The sequence below is a fragment of the Watersipora subatra genome, chromosome 3, assembly GCF_963576615.1.
Source record: "Watersipora subatra chromosome 3, tzWatSuba1.1, whole genome shotgun sequence".
NCBI lineage: Eukaryota > Metazoa > Bryozoa > Gymnolaemata > Cheilostomatida > Watersiporidae > Watersipora > Watersipora subatra.
The window spans coordinates 4,840,722-4,861,661 of NC_088710.1; the positions used below are offsets into that span (position 1 = coordinate 4,840,722).

The following is a 20,940-nucleotide window of genomic DNA, read 5'->3' on the forward strand; positions in this document are numbered from 1 at the left end:
TTAGGAAAGTGACTAAGCATATCAAAGTCTATGATCTGCTGTGAGGTTTAGGCTACGCCGGTTGACTTTAGGTTGACTATGCCAGCATTTAGTCATAGAAGAGTTCCACAATGCCAGATGTTTGCTACACCAGATGATTACCCATTAAGTCTTCAATGTAGAAAGTTTTGATTAGACTATGTGTAAGTTATCCCAGATGTTGGTTACCTTAGGTCTTGCTTATAATATTGGTTGAATATTTCAGCTTTTGAGCTCATGTTAAATAATTAAATGGCTGCGACGCAGCATGGTCTAACATTGAAGCACATTGGAATATTGAAGGCACCAACTCTATCAATGCTTGTGGAGTATATGTATGACAATCTATATGACTAAGAGTAGTTGAAAAGAATACAAACTTAAAATGTAGTTTTTATGCCCGAGTTGGCTTTGCAGCCTTCTCACTATTCTCATACTTGCAGCGATGAGTTGATTTATGAATGACATTGCAACCGGACAACTCAGAGTTGTCTTCTTTTGGTTTAGTCAGATGATTAAATTTATTTTATAGATAGCAAAATCAGTTGTATGAAAGAATAAAATGCAGTCAAAAAGAGGTAAAAAACAGGAACGTGTAGAACAAAGCAATGCATTGCTGGACAATACTGAAATGTTTTTACTCATGAAGATTTACATATTTAATGTGAATAAAATCCATTAAAACAATCATATTCCAATTAAAGTCAAAGGTTGGACATTCATGTAAACAACTGTGTGGATAAGAACAGCAAAATCATTATATGAGGTGTTCTGACAATTCACAGAATTTTACTAAGTTTGTGTGTTGAGCAGCTTTAGAAATAACGTAAGGCACTGGGTTCCCAGGCAATTACAGTCTAACTGAAACAGTGTTGTATTTTATTTTTAAAAATTGTTCAATATTAGTCTAAAACATCATTAATAGCCTTTGAATTATAGTAGTGAATAGTCATTTTTCCCTTTTTGCGGATTTAATGCTAACTAGTTCATTCTAAGCACCTGTTCTAAGATCTACCTCAAAATCTAGAAGTTCCTCATACTATTGTTGATATCACCGTCAGCAACTATCTGTCCTAAATTTAATGCTGAACCTACACAAATGCTGCCAGCTAAAAATAGAAATCAAATTTTATTGTAAAGCGCACTGACATCTGAAAAAGAGATGATCATAATTTGCTATAAGTGTTTAAATAGAGCAGTCTTTATGCTCTGCAGCTCTATCAAGCTGAAGTTTCAGGTGGATGACCAACCAAGTCCTGACGCTCATGTCATATTGTAGATGTGCAGGTACAGAAAGCACCTGTGTGTTCATGTCTAAAGTTTAACAATTTTGTCTGTCAGTGCTACCTGTCTAAATACTACCTTTACCACCTAAAAGTTATATTAAATGAAACAATTAATGCTGCGGTGAATCTGTAAAAGTTAAAAAATAAAATAAGTATTTTTACGGTAGGTAGGTGTAGATACTTATGCGAATTTGATAACATAGATGCTGATGAGTTGTGCTTTCAGTAGGTTCCTGACAATTATCAGACGCAACCTTCAGTCCTAGGTAAGCCCATCAATTCTAGCTGAACTAACAACAAATCTGAAGAATTAGAATAAAAATAAATTCTTAATATATGTTGTCTCCTTCACGTGCATCACTTGACTGAACCGGTCTGCTCGGAACTCTCTGAATGGGAGAAAATGCCTGAAACAAAAAGCTTCTTGCAGCTAGGTCATTATAGCACAGGTTTTGTAACAAAAATTTGCATAACTTAAAACCTTTCATATACAAAACTTAATGTTTAAAACCTAAAGGCTGGTTTTTAGAGTAGCAAGAACAAACTTCTAAATACAAAAAATACTATAAAACCTCTAATTGAACGCCACTTCTGTTTGAATGCCACCTTTATTTGACTGCCACTATAAGAGAAGGCTTGAAAAATAAAGTGCCACCCTCTATTTTAATGCCACCTCCATTTGACCGCCACTTTGACAATCTTTAATCTTTATGAACCCATAATATCAAGTGATCAGTAAGAAAGTGTCCACAAAATCGTGTTAATAATAAACCATTTACACCAATAATTTAATGATATCTCTTGTTGTCCAACTCCAAAGCTTTTCGCTCTTTTCTCGTTGAAACTGAAAGCAACACCATAGAAATAATTAATAACTGTCTCAGGTTAATAGTAGTTCCTTGTTTAACGCGATCTTGATACATCAAAGTACATGTATATGAAAAACGGTTTAAATTTACGATGGTCGATGAACAACCTGTTTTGGACCAAAGGTTACATTTGGTGCGCGAAACTTTTACACATTGATTTGAGCTAAATGCAACGAGTAAAAGTTTTGCTCTGCCAGAAAATTGTTTGGACGCTAATATTGGCTAGTTCAGCAGTGCAGAAGAAAAGTTGAGGTCAAAAAACAGTGTGGAAGGTATTGAACAACCAGAATATGTTTGTTCCACCAAAAGCAACAATCAGAACGCAGTTATTTGAGCAAACGATTCAAATATTTTTGCTTTGAAACGTTAATTTTTGTTTCTGCATGTATAATATAAGTATAGTTCGTTTATGTCACTTGTTCATGAATATATATGTGTAGCACTTGATAAACTATCATTATATAACTTATAACTTTGCAGATTGACAGCATATTATTTAATAGTATCATTGCGGTAACCTGATCTTATATTGGATCGAAACTCATAACTCCTCTTCTATTGCACATGAAAAGTCAGTTTCGGCTGTAAATTGTAGCAAACATATCAGTGAGTGCAATGAGCTTTTATGCAACACTGGTAAATATAAATATAAAATACAAATATATTTTCAAATTTTGAATGACATAAAAATTGAAAGCTAAACTAATTGCAAAGCAGGACACAGGCTATAATATCATTGCAGGTTAATATCAAGCAATAAATATCAACTGGTAGAGATATTTTTCGGTTTCTCAATGCATATCTATTAAGAGACCCTTGACAAGTTGGAGTTATGTTAACAGATTTATTGCATCCAAAAGGTTTAATACCATGCCACTGGAAAAAGAGGGCAAATATATAGGCGACATTCACTTCGCTCATAAAAGGGCTAAATCGATCTCCCCAAAATTCTGACAAGCCATTTGAAAAATACAACCCCAGCCTCTATTTAAACGTCACCTCTAATTGACCGCCACTATAGAAAAAGAGTTGAAAAATAGAGCACCATGGCGTTAAATTAGAGGTTTTATGGTAAATTAATTTTGTATAAAAAATTTAGTCGGTATAACTCTTGAATTATGGCAGTTAGTAGTTAGGTAAGTGTGTTAGAGAACCTAATACATGTACTAACCTAAGTTTGTATCTACCTCAAATTTGCAAATGTATACTTTATATTTCAGTTGATATCACTTGCGTCGGACTGTTAACATTGCTTTAAATATTTACTGTATAACAGCTATCGTAGCAGGTTTTTTACTTTTTGTTTAGTTTTCATATAATTTAATTTAGTTTTTGCAAATTTTCTCTTTATACCGTTTTGTACTTCTTTGGTATTTTTTCCTTGAGATGACATCGTTGAACAGAATTTAAAAAAAATTTATTGGTGAATTCCCTTTCAACCAGACTCACCTCTGACGTAGAAGACAAGCTTCGTGACAGATTGTCTATGTCTGTCGAAACGCTGTCAGTTATGGCTTGTCTCTAAAGAAAATTTGTATGAAATTGAATAACTATCACAAAATGTTGAACACAATGATGCCAAACTCTGATGCCATCTTGCTCTAAAACCATATAACAGGAACCCAATCTTATATTCTGTTATACAGTGGGCCTGCCATACGACATTAACTCATTCCGGCGTTGGCATCAAAAGGCGAAAATTTTGTATAGAAGGGTATAGAAACCCATAACAATTATCTAGTGCACACCCCCCTGGCAAAAAGCATTAAGATTTTATATACAAACTACTTATTGAAAATTAGTAACAGAATAGTATATTAGTATATATTATATTATACTATATTGTATATATAGTTATATGTATATAATATATATAACTATATATATTATATCTATAATAAAATATATATATTATATTAATATTAAGTTAAGTTAATATGCTACATATATTATATATATAGTATATTAACTTTAGTAACTATAATTACCTACTTTAGTGTATTTAGTGGTTATGATCTGCTTATGGTTATTATTCTTACTTCTTCCTTTAACGTTGTTACCAATCCAAGGGACCATGGCTAACGAATTAAAGTTATATATTTAGTTATATACCTATAATTAATTAAAGTTTATAGTAAACATTGTATTAAACTCTGGCATGCACTATAAATTTTCACTTTTGCTTGCTTTTTACTAATTTTCATTTTATCCATGCAATATCAATCATTTACAAAACACGAATAATGCTAAACTGAGAGAGTTAGAGAGAAAGAGAGAGAGAGGAGAGAGTGCAAGTGAGAAGAGAGAAAGAGGAGACAAAGAGGAAAGAAAACATCGTCTCTTTCAGGCGTTGTGGGAGGGATTTTGGCAAATAACAAATTGGCATCTTTGTTATTCCAACTTATACAGCACACCAACTGCCAAATTCGAATTTCGAGAGACACAGTTGCTGATGTCATATGGCAAATAAATGCTGTAACGAGGGCACAAAAAACATTATGTTCCACATCATGAGGCAAAACAACCATAAAACAAGAACATCATAACCCGGGGTGCCCTATATATCTATGTTTTTATTGTTAGGAACGCTAGTTTCGTAAAAGATAATATAGAAAAATCACTCAATACACCATGTTCCGAGTGAATTATAATATAATAATTTATATATTAATCTCAAACTTTGTCATTCGTCCAGCTACAGCGATTAAAGTTTATGAATAAAAAATGCACCTCGTACTGGATTTGAGCTTATGAAGCTTGCAAACACCCAACCACAAGGCTAAGCCATTCTTATTATTCCCATTACTTTTACCATATACTATATACCCTTTCCGCGGTTGCAAATGCGAAATTGTTAATTAATACAGTGCGCTTTCGAGACACAATGCCCTTGTTATCAAATTTCTTTTCAACTTACTATATGGAACACAAGGGTTTTTCCACCCTCCCCATACACGGAAAAGATTTTTTGACTTTTGAGCCATTCAATATCAACAATAAGTTCTCAAGAAGTTAAAATCTAGCGGTCTTTTACTGATTACAAAGAAATAACAAAAATGTCGATGTGCTACTCACGAAATCCTTTCTACAACGCCTGAAAGAAATATAATGCTCGCTTGCTCTTTATCTCAGTTCAGCATTTATAGTGAAAGACGGTACCTCAATTCAGTTTAGGCCAGCTTGGAAACAGCATTACTCAAGCCAGCTCGGCACAACTCAGGACAGCCTGGGCCAGCTCGGCCCAGGTCATACGTAAGGAAGCGACTTTTGAGCCATTGGCTCAAAAGTCAAAAAATCTTTTCCGTGTATGGGGAGGGTGGAAAAACCCTTGTGTTCCATATAGTAAGTTGAAAAGAAATTTGATAACAAGGGCATTGTGTCTCGAAAGCGCACTGTATTAATTAACAATTTTGCATTTGCAACCGCGGAAAGGGTATATAGTATATGGTAAAAGTAATGGGAATAATAAGAATGGCTTAGCCTTGTGGTTGGGTGTTTGCAAGCTTCATAAGCTCAAATCCAGTACGAGGTGCATTTTTTATTCATAAACTTTAATCGCTGTAGCTGGACGAATGACAAAGTTTGAGATTAATATATAAATTATTATATTATAATTCACTCGGAACATTTCTCTGCTCATCTTGCCTGCTCATCAGCCGTATTTGTGCTGGCTTATGAACTATCAAATGCTTTATTCTGTAATCATAAGCTCAGCAAATACTCTATTAAACTCAACGGGCAGTGAGTTATTCATTCAAGTTCATATTGAATTAGTATCGGCTACTGTACAAATCCTTTACAATACATGTAAATTGCTTATTCCATTGCAAGATTGTCTCAATGTAACGATATTATGACTGGTTAGACACAAAAACTCACTGCTGATAGTCTAGGTAGAGACAAACACCCACTACTAATAGTCTAGTTAGAGACAAACACTCACTACTAATAGTCTAGTTAGAGACAAACACTCACTGCTAATAGTCTAGTTAGAGACAAACACTCACTGCTAATAGTCTAGTTAGAGACAAACACTCACTGCTAATAGTTTAGTTAGAGACAAACACTCATTGCTAATAATCTAGTTAGAGACAAACACCCACTGCTGATAGTCTAGTTATAGACAAACACCCACTGCTAATAGTCTAATTAGAGACAAACACTCATTGCTAATAGTCTAGTTATAGACAAACACTCACTGCTAATAGTCTAGTTATAGACAAACACTCACTGCTAATAGTCTAGTTAGAGACAAACACTCAATGCTAATAGTCTAGTTATAGACAAACACTCACTGCTAATAGTCTAGTTATAGAAAAACACCCACTGCTAATAGTCTAGTTAGAGACAAACACTTAATGCTAATAGTCTAGTTATAGACAAACACTCACTGCTAATAGTCTAGTTATAGACAAACGCCCACTGCTAATAGTCTAGTTATAGACAAACACCCACTGCTAATAGTCTAGTTAGAGACAAACACTCAATGCTAATAGTCTAGTTATAGACAAACACTCACTGCTAATAGTCTAGTTATAGACAAACACCCACTGCTAATAGTCTAGTTATAGACAAACACCCACTGCTAATAGTCTAGTTATAGACAAACACCCACTGCTAATAGTCTAGTTATAGACAAACACCCACTGCTAATAGTCTAGTTAGAGACAAACACTCATTGCTGATAGGATAGTTGTAGACAAACACTCACTGCTAATAGTTTAGTTAGAGACAAACACTCAATGCTAATAGTCTAGTTAGAGACAAACACTCACTGCTAATAGTCTAGTTATAGACAAACACTCAATGCTAATAGTCTAGTTAGAGACAAACACTCACTGCTAATAGTCTAGTTATAGACAAACACTCAATGCTGATAGTCTAGTTAGAGTCAAACACCCACTGCTGATAGTCTAGTTAGAGTCAAACGCTCACTGCTAATAGTCTAGTTACAAACAAACACTCATTGCTGATAAGATATAGACAAACACCCACTGCTGATAGGCTAGCCAGAGACATTGTTGATAGGCTAATCAGAGACAAACACTCGCTGCTGATAGGATAGTCAAACTTACAACGACAACTTTGTCTCTAACGTGTTGCAACCACACCGAATGAGGGTTCTCCTCTTCAGGTCTGTTGTATCCAGTTGGACAAGGAATAGCTTTGATCACATTATCCAGGTATTCTACCTCTTCCTCTCCTGGCTGTATGAAAGGCTGGTAGCTGCAGAAAAACAAATACTCGAATGATTATCATAGAGTCAAAATGATTCCTACGTTCAAAATAAGCTTTGAATATAGCACTGAGAGGACACAGTCGGACAAGTTCATATGCATTGTAAACTAGTGAATTTTAGCTTCTACAGTTTATACATGTATATATATTTCTCAAAGTATGCCCGTGGATATGCCATACGTCTGCTATGAAAATCTTGGAATCCGTACCAAAGAAGATTTGATCTCGGACCATCTTGCTGTTCACCAGATCAACACCGTACCAATTCGGCCACAGAGACTGATAGACTCACTAGGCAATATACATGTATGTTGCTATATGGGAGCAATTACCATGATGCAAAGTTATTGAGTACCGTCATTAGAAGCCTTAGCAATTATTAGTAAGCTTACTGGAATTTTTCTATTGGCATTGTGTCAGGCTAATAGCGAGTGGCAGGCAACGCTCATCACTTTTCATTGTTTATAAGCTGATTTTTAATACCCGGGCAATGCCGGGAGGCGCAGCTAGTCATATGATATTGCTAACATAACGCTGCCATTCCCAATCATGTGACATTGCTAACATAGCGCTGCCGTTCGCAGTTCATATTATATTGCTAACATAACGCTGCCATTCATATTTGCATCAGCGAGTAGATTGACGAATGTATCTAGCTATTGGAAGGATTTTCTTAAAGACCATCCAAAAATTGCTTTTAATTTTTTCTAGTTTCAGCAAAACTATTTAAAAATACATTATGAATATAAAAGGTCTGTAAAACCTTTAATTAAACGCCATGGCGTTCTGTTTTTCAATCTTTCTGCTATAGTAGCGCTCAATTGGAGGCGGCATTCAAATAGAGGCTGGTGGTGTATTTTTCAAATGGCCTGTCAGAATTTTGGGAAGATAAATTTAGCCACATTACAGGCGAAGCGAATGTCGCCTATATTTTGTTATCTTTTTCCGGTGTAGCGATATTAAACCTTTTGGATGCAATAAATCTGCTAACTTACCTCCAACTTGTCAAATATCTATTAATAAATATGCATTGAAAAACCGAGACATATTTTTACCAGTTGATATCTATTGGTTGCAATTAACTTGCAATGATATCGTAGTCTGTATCCTTTGCAATTTGTTAACACTTACAATTTTTAATCCATTCTAAATTTGAAGACATATTTCTATTTTATATCTACATTTACCTATGTTGCATAAAAGCTCATTGCACTCATTGATATGTTTACTACAGCTTGCAGCCAAAACTAGCTTTCTATGTGCAATAGAAGAAGAGTTACGAGAGTCAATCAATTGTAGGACCTGATCACTGCAATTATGCTGTCAAATAATATGCTATAAATCTGCATATTTATAAGTTATATAATAAACGATTCATTATTAATACGATTTTGTGGACACATTTCTACTGATCACTTGATATTATGGTTTCATAAAGATCAAAGATTGTCAAAGGGGCGGTCAAATGGAGGAGGCGTTCAAATAGAGGGTGACGCTCTATTTTTCAACCCTTCTCTCATAGTGGCGGTCAAATAGAGGTGGCGTTCAAACAGAGGTGGCGCTCAAATAGAGGTGGCAATCAATTCGATGTTTTACGGGTAGTATAAAATTATTTTTTAGTTGATGTGTAAAAATTAACACAATATCCATTATTAAGTTGAAAAATAGATTTAATTCAAATAAAATTGCATCAATACACAGATGCTGCAGTCAATAAATCTATTTATATTTGTTGATTAATATTTAAATTTTTTTTACCAATTCCACAAACTAAAAATTTGACTAGTTAAAAAGTCTTGATAACTAACATTAGAAACACTAATAATACATATTTTATAGAATATGAATAACAAATAATTGCTAGCAGCAGTTGCAATCTAAGCCTAGGAGATATTTTAATGCAGTTTTGGACCATTAATTACTAATAATATTACTATTATTAATATTATTTTATCATATTTATAAATAATATATTAATTACTATTTAGCTAATAAATGTAAATAGTAAATTAAAATTGAATAGACATGAATATATTGTAGTACAGTAGACACTCCTATAATAATGTATACTTCCTATAATAGAAATGCCACATCACGTAAATAATTTAGGCAAAGTTTTTGTTTCGTACGACATGAAAAGTTCTATAAAAAGCAAAATGCCAAATCAGAGCAAGTTCTCAAATTCAATTTTAATCACGAGAATCTTGTAAGTAGTTAGCATGAAAATATTGCTTTCTCTCTGGCTGCTCTCGGAAGGGAAAACCACACGAAGGATTATCTCTATTACATGCATATACACTAGTAGCAGTCTAGTTCCTTGTGCCAGACCATCAGGTATATTGATAAAATACAGATAATATTTCACAATCATTCAGAAATACCTAAAAGTGATCAATTGGTGCAGGTGTTAGAGTGTCGGTATACCAAGCTGAATGTCACACGTTTTAGTCTCGTCAAAGCTATTTTTCTACCTAACCTTGAACCCTGGCAACGAATAGACGGACGATCAGACAGATACCATTCTTATTATGTACAGTGAAGAGTTTTTTTTACTTTATTTTAGACATATTAAATGCTTCTTTGTTATTTTTTATTTGCAGAATAAACCTTGCAGCCTAGAACAAAATTAAAAATTGATGTAAATTGACATTGAGGGTGTGCCGTTCTCCTCTTAACTTATTCTAAAATTACAGTAATCGTAGACCATAAACCAAGTGAAAGTGATAGGAAAAAGGAGGAAAGTTGTTGATACAAACCAATAATAGTACAGTTACTGTACAACCAATAAATTAAAAAATTATGTCTATTTTTTCCTTCTTGAAGGGCCAAATGGGTGAGTTTGGAAATATTTTAGAAAGGATTAGGCAATTTACATGTATAATGTACAGCTCCTATAACGTAAACATTCCTGGAACAGATAACTCATGTTGTAGAAGCATCTGCTGTACATTATATATATATATATATATATATATATATAAATATATAATATAAAATCGTAAATATGAAATATTTGTATGCTATTCATTACTATTCGGTATGCTATTCAAATACAATTCAATTTCATGTGAGAATAAAAAATTACAATTTAGAAAGGATGTAATATTTATATTTATGCTGTTTAAAATGAAATTAATTAGTGTTTTTTCATGTTTGCTCTGCTATATTTTCATTTACCAAGACAATAACAAGTGGCAAAAATATCTCAAGAGCACATTAACTTACTTATTAGTGTAAGACAAGCATGTGGTAAACATACATTATATAAAAACTCGACATTAAATGAAAGTTTACTATCAGTATTGGTATTTGTTCACGGCGTTAACCACTAACAGAAATGTAGTTATATGTACACTAAATAGTAACAACATTCATGAGCGTTCCTGCTCGTACATACCCTGATAGAGTATCATGATGATTAAAAAAAGGGCTGAGCCAGCCCATAATATAGCAACCAATGGGAAGCGTGTCGTAATGACCTCTTATGCAATTTTCAGTAGGCCTCTATATTCTATTTTTCCAATGAAGTATATAAATTTTAAAGGTTGACTTGCAACAAAATTTACATTACGGTTATTTGGTATCAAAAGGTTCACCATGTCTGACTGTGCTGTGTTGTAGGTTCAAAATATGTGGAAATGTGATTGCAATTTCTCAAAAGCTCAAAAACGAACAGTGAAAGAAATGACTGTAGGTTGGAATCCCATATTTTGATGGCGTAATTAACTCGACCTGGTTATTGTTTTGACACGTGAAGTTATCACGTGAAATGAAAAGCCAATAAAAGGCTCAATATAAACATCTCGTAGCACTAGTCTATGGCAAACACTTCGGGTTTTACGGGAAAGCCTTTATCAAATATAGATGCTCACTACTTTACAGTTTCGTTTCAGCGTGGTCTAATCATTTAGTCGTAGTCTGATCATGTGACCCGTATTTCCCACCAAATGGCACGAACAATTTTCTGCCGCATTTTTAGACCATCACAAGTGATCAACAGGCACCTCATGTTTACCAGAGCACGATATGCACCCCCTCAAACTAAGGTTAAAAAATTAAACTGATTTTTAGGCTAGGTTTTGAGATATCAGTGCTCAAAGTGACAGTTTTACAATGGTAATGAAATAGACGGGTGAGGACAATCGACATGGTTTGACTGAATGCGTGAAGTATATTTGTGAAAATATTTTGACGAATGAGGTTGCATGAAAGTGTAAACAAAAGCACATCGCGTTCAACTGCGTCAAATTTGAGTCGTTTTGGAAAGAGATTCTAATCTACAGCGATCTCATGATGGCGGCGATTAATTGTTAGCTTTTGAGCTTTTAAAAGCTTGTAATCACATTTCCACATATTTTACACCTACAACACAGCAGAGTAAGACATAGTGAATCTTTGGATACCAAATAACTGTAATGTGAATTTTGTTGCAAGTCAACCTTTAAAGGTTGACTTGCAACAAAAGCTGGTGTTTCAAGAGTAATTATTATGGTAAAACATTACTAGAAGTGTCAAATTTTCTAGTTCACTAAAAAATTGTATGAATAGAGTAGTGAGGTAGTTATAATATTGTTTATAAGTGGCTTATTACTATGGCAACAGATTTTGATGGCCAGCGTTACGCTGTAATGCAGGTTTTAATCACAGTAAAACTTGTGTTTGGAGATTTAAACATTTGTGAATTATGATTCGCCTGCAACAAAAGTTGTTTCACTTTTTTTTAAAAACATTTTAGAATTTATTTTATTTTTATACAGGAAACAACAATGATAAAACTGAATGACACTTCAAGAGGTACCATCAGGACCTCAACAACCAACAAAACATTTATTTTAATTTCATTTTTAAGTTGGTATCCAGTATATTGTGCAGTTTATAATATAACAACATGTGGAGATTATGAAAATAATGAACTTTTTTTGTAACAGTACATATTAAAGTATATTATCAGTTAAGTTTTAGTAGGAGGTTCCAAAATCTACAATCTGGATTTTTATAATAAAAAACCTAACCCATATACAGTCAAACAAGGATAACTCGCCCACGGATAGCTCGAACACATGGTTAATTCGAACGGTTTCTTTGGTCCGTTCCCACGTAATGATAAATTGCTATAGATAACTCGAACTCAACACTGTTAACTCGAACTGTTTTGTGCCCGACGGCTACCGAAACGGTTGTTATCGCTTTAGAAAATCACTTTATTCCAAGCCATAGAGGTAAACCTCATCTTTTCGTAATTCATAAGCGTCGTTATTACCACTATCGGCAAAATATTTTTGTCAACGACTTTTCTAAAGGTTTGGTGAAATTTGATTTCTACCAAACATCCGCTTAGCTATCGCCCTTCGGAAGCAAGGAAAGTGGTATTCGTTAAGAGCAACACTCCGAGGCAGTTCAATTAGAAATTTTACGAGGTTTTACGGTACATTGTATATCACTCTATCACTCACGCTTTTTGAATGGATACTTATTGAACGTACATGTATTCTGTGTTTAGGTCAAATGATGAATAGTTTTTCGACGTTGATTCCGTGTTGAATCAACGTCGGAATGTTGAATGTTTAAAACGTCTTAAAAATTGTTGTAATTAAACGTATACGTTGTCTTAGCTAAAAAAACTATTCATCGTTTGACCTAAACACAGAATACGTGTGTACATTCAATAAGTATCCATTCAAAAAGCGTGAGTGATATACAATGTACTGTAAAACCTCGTAAAACTTCTAATTGAACTGCCTCGGAGTGTTGCTCTTAACGAATCCCAGGTAAAGTAAGGTAATCTTTGCATAAACTTCAAGAAAAATCGGCAAAATTGATCGTGGGTAAAACGCTCAAAAGAAAAAGATGTCTTTTCTTTTGAGCATTTCAACAACGATCAAGTTTTGCCATTGTCAATCTAAAAAAACGTCTTGGCAATAGCATCACCTCAAACAACAAACCAATCTCGAGTGATAGAAAAATATCTATACTTTTTAATAAAAACGTTTGAAACTTTACATTAGAAGCATTTAATTTGAAACAAGCCATTTGTGCTTTTGATTTATATTATAGTTTGTATATGTACATGTATCTACTAATAAATAAGTAAATACATGGACTTGTGACAGTGCTCTGATAACTTGAACGCTCTGATAATTCGAACACTTTTGCTCGGTCCCGTGAAGTTCGAGTTATCCATGTTTGACTGTATTTGTAATTAGTGAAGCCAGTGCTTTGGAAGTGAATGGAATAAGTGCAGGGATAATTGTGTTGAACTATTAACTGGGTGATTGCTGACAATTCATCCATAAGCACACATACACCTTTCAGAATGCTAGTAGTTATGAATTTATCACATCTTACAACTTATGATAAGTATTCACTCAAATGTTTCATCTTAGCCTCTAACAAGCTCTTAGTGTATACTCGCAACTGTTCATACTAAAAGAAAATTACAAAAGCATTCTGATGCATGTGTTAACTTTTTTGGATATTTGTGTTTTATACTTAAAAACAAAATCGCCCACTAGCATATTGATACTGGGCATATTAGTGTACTAACTGTATTGGAAAGAATTTTTATTAGACCAAACATGTGCTTGGTTTAGTTTGTTCACAGCTGTTTTGTGCATTAGCAAATATTTAGCTATCCCAATTGTAACCTATTACAAATATCACTATATCTATCACGAATAATATCTACAATTGATGGAATTCTCATCACCTAGCAACACGATTGAGTTGGAGGCTAGCGGGCATTCTCATTGGATAAGGACTTCATTGTGTGCAGCGACTCAAGAATTTGAATAGGAAGTCCATATCGAAGCAACGCGATGCTAAAGCGTGAAGAAATCGCAACATACTCATATTGTTCAGTTTTAAATAATCCAGCCTTAGTAAGCAGTCATTTATCTAAATTAAATTGAATTTGTCAACTCTGAAGGAACCAGTAATTTTTCTAAGTAGAAACTAACTTTCTTATTTTAATCAAGCCTTGAAATTTATTATAAATCTAACTATTCATAAATTTACATGTATATTCTACCAATATGTTTGACAGCACGATGTGTTAAGATTAACAAAATACCAGAACGTTAATCTGACCATCTGTTGAGTTTTACTGGAGACTTAAAGAGCTTCCAATACAATGACAACTTACTAGTATAATTAGAACTTGCTAGTGTACTTACAACTTACTAGTGTACTTACAACTTACTAGTGTACTTACAACTTACTAGTATAATTAGAACTTGCTAGTGTACTTACAACTTACTAGTGTACTTACAACTTACTAGTGTACTTACAAATTACTAGTCTACTTACAACTTACTAGTGCACTTACAACTTACTAGTATACTTACAACTTACTAGTGTACTTACAACTTACTAGTGTACTTACAACTTACTAGTGTACTTACAAATTACTAGTCTACTTACAACTTACTAGTGCACTTACAACTTACTAGTATACTTACAACTTACTAGTGTACTTACAACTTACTAGTGTACTTACAAATTACTAGTCTACTTACAACTTACTAGTGCACTTACAACTTACTAGTATACTTACAACTTACTAGTGTACTTACAACTTACTTGTGTACTTACAACTTACTAGTGTACTTACAACTTACTAGTATACTTACAACTTACTAGTGTACTTACAACTTACTAGTGTACTTACAACTTACTAGTGTACTTACAACTTACTAGTGTACTTACAACTTACTAGTGTACTTACAGCTTACTAATGTACTTTTGGACTTATTCATTTTGGACAAAACATTGCTGACTCACCCTAACGATTCACTGCGTATATTGCAGTACTTTTCCAGCTCTGCTCGAATTTGGCAAAGTGGTCTAACCTCAGGGTCAAGCTTTTGATGGTCAACCTTTCTCAAATGTTCCATTGCATGAATAAGGCATCTTACAGCATCCTCGTAGTTGCCATAGAAATGATGGTACTGTCCAAATAGCCTAAGAATATATGTATGATGTATTTAGTTTCAGGCTAGTCCTCATAATATCATAGACTCATCAAACAATTGCATTCAGATGATTAAACCACGCATCGTTTTCTGCCACTGAAGGACAACATCTAAACATCAACCAAGCTCACACTATATCAGGTTGGAGCGTGGGACTCATATGAATAGAAAAAGTTATAAAAAACATGATTTGCTTTAAAGTAGAAATGGATGGTCTCAAATAGGTTCCTACAGTTGCAGAGTAGAGTTGGAACGAGACACGAGACGTCTCGAGTATCGACCTGTCTCGTATCGGTCTCGTCTCGACCTAACTATTGCCAAACTCGAGACAGGAAATAGAACTAAAGCGCCTGCGCACGGTCGTTAAAACATGGCTTCTTGCGGTAGCAACAACTCCATATATTGTAATGGAGTGCGGGCAACTGCCTTTAAAGTTATACCCGGTCCGTTACTACCTGTTGTTATTGATTATGTTGGCCACTGAGTCTAATCATGTAGTCCGGACAACGGCTCTGTTATATTTTAGTTCGGTTCTGTGTCCTTAAAACAGATACCGGGTCGTATCTAATTACTCTTCGGATAATCCAATTTAATAAATAAGACTTTTGCGGGTAAAATGTCTGTATTTTATCGTATCGTGTCTAAACACCAACTGTCCTTCATAAAATTCGGGCCTCCTTTATGTATATACTACCAATCGCGAGTAAAACTTGCCCGGACACGGAGAAACGAACGAAAGGCCGTGTCGACCATAGTCCGTGTTCGGTTAACAATGACGTTTTGTTAGCTCAATATAAGAATATACATGTGCATGTATACAGTAATTAATATAATTTCATGAGTACAATTTAAATATAATTTACATACTACAGTTAATACACAAACAAAACTTAACATTAATGAAACGATAAGAATGAAAGCGTTATCGTGTGTTCTTTTAGTTGCGGTATTTCTTTGTAGAGCGACGGCTATCGGTTTCATTACACATTACATTAAAAAGTAAGAACTATTCAATAGATGGTAAAAATATACATGTACAATGCAATATGTTTATAATAATTATGATCAATCAAGCTCAAAATTCTTAGAATATATAACTTCGGTATTTTAGAGCTGTTTGTGTCACTTTTGTTTACAAAAACTACATGCATATCACTATTAAAATGTTGTATTTAAATCGTTTACACCAGGTGAAAATTCAATTTAAAAATAGTTTTATTAATTTTATATATACCAAGTAGCTAGTACTTGTGTAGTGAAATCATCACCAAATGCTCATTATTTTACTGTCTCGTGTCTCGAATTTTTACAAGACAGTGTCTCGAGTCTCGTCTCGAACTTAAAAAACCTGTCTCGTTCCACCTCTATTGTAGAGAATTTTAAATGTTTAAACATCACTAACAATTTTCACTTTCTTATATAGCAAAGTTTCCTAATATGGATGCTGAAAATATTACACACCAAGGAAGAGTTGAAATTTGAATACAATAACACTTAAACATTATGCATACAATTTCTTTTTCAGCAAGTCTACAAATTTTAAAAGGTGGTTTGAAGATCTGTGCTGTAAATTTGCTCAACTGAGTATATACAATTCATGAACAGAAATACACACATGTAAAAGTTCTGACCAGGTTCAACTGATCAAGCATAAATCGTAAATTTTTTGATATTTGGTTACAACACTGCTAGCATATCATTTTATAAGTTATAGTGCTCCTATACATCCTTTCAAGAGGTTTACCTGCCAGCTTTTGCAAGAGACCAACTATGGTCTAGTGTAGGGGAAGCAGGCGTGCTCATAGGAGGGCCTGAAGTTGACACTCTGACACGCTGCGACTCAATATGACGTTTGATGCATTCTATTAATCTCTTTCCTTTCTCACGCTCCTCTCGCGCATCATTCCCATTGAGGTAAGAGATCTTCTTCCCTGAAAACCATCCAAAAGAAATATTAAGCTGTGAGTAAACTATTGAGTATAAACGGCCAGAGTGCCCCATGAAGCTGCAGTTATAAAGCTATAGAAAGACTAGCCTAAGTGACTCATTAAAAGGGTAAACTATGACTAGACAGTGCTACTTGTACCTGCTACAAAGCAATCACTGTAAAGAATTATTGGCAAAGCCTTGAAATACATAAAAACAACTAATAATCTCTATTAGAAAATAATTCAACAAATTGTAAAGTAGACCAGGGAGAACATAGCGATGTCTGTAAGAGTGAAGAGGCACAGAGGCAAATCCAACAACATTCTCTTTGCATATTTTACCAATGTGAGGTCAAAGACTATATACTTCCACAAATGTGTGTCAATTAACACCCAATATGACTTTATAACAGCATTATAAGGTTATAACATATATAATCAAATAATATTATGAAAAAGTATACGATAAGTTATACGACTGAAAATTTTTACTAAGGCAAAAAGAAAAATAAAACTAACAGAAATAGTTGGAGCATTTTGAGAGAAACTAGATAACTCAAATGGAAAGAACCGTATTCAAATCACTTTTTTATTTGAAATCGATTTAAGTCAGCTACAAACAGGTAATTTGATTAATATCAAATCACCTGTTTGTGTCAAATAATACCTAACAAACCGAATCACTTTCTCGATACGTAGAAGTCAAATCCCAAACCACTGGATACTGATTGGATATATTTGACAAACTATTGAGTAGAGAAACATCTACGATGTAAGGCAGAAGTTCTACAATATAGGGTAGTTTCCCAAAAGTTTCCTCTTCTTTCCAACAGCTGATTGAACAATGTTATATATTGCACTGCATACAAGTAATATTAATAAATAAATGACCAATAAAGTACAGTAGAACCTCGGTGCTCAAACGATTCTGAACTCAAACAATTCAAAACTTGAACAAGGAATTTTAGAATACGTTTCCTTGGAATTCATACATGTAGTTGGAGTTTGAACAGCCAGGTGTGCGTTGAACGAGGATAGACTTTACTCATTGTGCAAACACTTTATTTCCTAATTTTATAAACAATTTTTATTAATAATGGTTCTTGAAGTCAGCAGTAATGAGAAACTAAAAAAGCCCTTAGGAACCACGATTGAGTTAAAAAAGACAGTATCAAAGTATGAAAATATAGTGTGTCTCTTATCATTATTTTTATAATTTACTATTAGTAGTTAGTGTTAGGCTTTTAATTCATCAATTTTTCCAGAAATACCTACATGTATGTGCGTTATATTATGTCTAGAAATGCATTATTCGATGTAACATTTTGCTTAAAAAAATAGATGTGGCGTTTGAACAATGGAACCTTAGTTTTTGAACCCTTTGGTTCCCAACCAACTCGGTTTTCGACCAAAAAATTTGAAATATGTTCATCTCGGATTTCGAACATAATTTCGGTTCTCAACCAAACCGGAGCATGTGCATTGAAAGTAAACATTCGGAACAACTCCGGAAACAGCATGGAAACATTCGTTAACAAAGGGAGCAGCAGGTTATTCTTCGTGAATTCTTTACAAAAAAGAAGGAACCATCTGGGGTGACATCTCCTCTACCGAAGAGATTTGATAGGGAGACAACTCCTCCAGTCGAGTTACAATAGATTGTTTTGGAGGAGGATTCTCCTTCAAAGATGTGAAGTAAACGTTCCATTGCTGTTTATATTTTCTTTTTTCACAATATTTTTGATGTAACTGATCTGTTGCATTTTTTGCAGTTTCATTACCAATTTCTGCAATTTTTAATATTGTATTTTAACTTAGTATGTTTTCGATGTTTTAAGAGCAAAACATATGGAGTGCTTACTTTTTTTTTCTTTTTTCATCCTCATAGATAGAAAACATTTTATTAAAACTAAACATTATTTATATCTATCCGCTTTTATTTATAATATGCAGTATACAGTAGAGTTTAAGGTGCAAATTGTTAAAAAAATAATTTATCGAAGTTGTTTTCCCGACTTGGAATGGATTAAAATTTACATACATTAATTCTAATGGGAAAAATTGTTTCGGATCTCGAACAACCTTCTGGAACAGATTATATTCGAGAACCGAGGTTTCACTGTATGTTATTAAAAAATTAAAAGTTATGAAATTTTAAATTCACAGTGGTTTGAAAATCTTTACAGTTGTTTTATTTATTTTTAATTTAGATGTCCTGCCCAAAACCTTTAGTTACAGTTGTTTGACAAAGTTTGAAAAGCTTTAGAGTTGTTTTTATTTTCTCTCTTAATTTATTTCAACTACTCATAACACTTCTCTCATGATAGGTAGTTTAAAAGTTAGAATGGCAAATGTTGTTATATGTTAAACACAAATCAATTTTCTGTCTCAAGAATTTTTTATTACCCGGGCAATGCCAGGTAGCACTGCTAGTCTGTACATATTCCAAAGTTTGTCAGTCATTCGCATGTCTAATTATATTGATAAAGTTATCCGAACAAAAAATCTGCTTCACACTGGATTTGAACTCACAACCTCCAAGTCTGCTGAGTGCGTGCTCACCACTATTCCAAGTGGCTACATTGAAATACAATGAAATAATTGTGGGCATACTTATTACATCAGTTAAAATACACATGCTTGAAGCACTTGTGAAAAGACTTGGTTACTAATAGCACGCTTGAAGATCATGATTGATTGCTTGAGAGATCACCACATGTAATGGTTATAAATTTAAGCGACTCAAATTCATTAGGTGAGTTATTTTATTACAGCATTCAGCTAATACCGTTTACTGAACATATTTATGCCAGTGAAAACTAGTTTAAATATGTTCTGCTAAGTTTTTCAGCCAATTATAAATATAGTATGTAAATTATATATTGAATACAATTATAAATTCCATTTACAGTGCATTATACAACATATTGACAACATTTAGTGAGATTCCACAAGTTGAGAGCTTCTGCAACATTGAGCTGACTTTGAGCCGAACTTATTCCTAATAGCGCACGAGCGATGTCGTACATTCGATGCTTAAAGCTGTAGTTAGATAATTCCACATTGAGTGGATTGTGCAAATAGCATATCTTGTACAACTTTATTCTCAAGAAATAGAAGATATAAATACCTAAAGCGAGAAGATACCCCAGGAGGCAGCACAACAGGTGGTAATCATCTGTCTCCAATTCACTCTTGACAATTCCACATTCGAAGGCAGGAGTTTTTGTCTGCCCAGAAGATGGCTGCTCAGACTGGTTCATGAGTGGGTTAATGGAAGCACTCTGGGTAGAACTTGTAGGCCCTGTATGACTGCTAAGTGATGCCCCTGCTTGAGCACCACTTCCATGCCGCATGTGGCTGCCAGCTGGAAGCCCAGTCTGCACAGTTTGGTGTAGAGGTGGCTGGGGTCCAGGTGACAGCATCGACTGGTCTCCATTTGAAGGCATTGACAGGCCTTGGCTGCCTTCCATTTGCGGCCCTGACTCTTCTTGCTGCGCTGATTCTTCTTGCTGACTTGACCCTTCTTGCTGACCTTGCTGCTCTGACTGCCAAGGCAGGTGAACGTTGAAGTTAAGTCTGCCACTTATACCTACAAGCAGTTGGTTTCCATCAGATCAGTTTGTATAAC

The 20,940-nt window shown here is 34.1% G+C and overlaps 1 protein-coding gene across 1 annotated transcript; it reads right to left on the reverse strand.

The window, feature by feature from the left end:
* Positions 1-1,484: 1,484 nt before the first annotated feature.
* On the reverse strand, positions 1,485-20,696 carry LOC137389969 (uncharacterized). Its single transcript, XM_068076169.1, has 6 exons — positions 20,440-20,696; positions 17,126-17,312; positions 15,191-15,370; positions 7,249-7,399; positions 3,623-3,694; positions 1,485-1,711 (listed from the first exon to the last, which is right to left on the reverse strand). Exons 1-6 carry the CDS (start codon positions 20,663-20,665, stop codon positions 1,634-1,636), a joined length of 894 nt encoding a protein of 297 aa, XP_067932270.1. The 5' UTR covers positions 20,666-20,696; the 3' UTR covers positions 1,485-1,633.
* Positions 20,697-20,940: the final 244 nt, after the last annotated feature.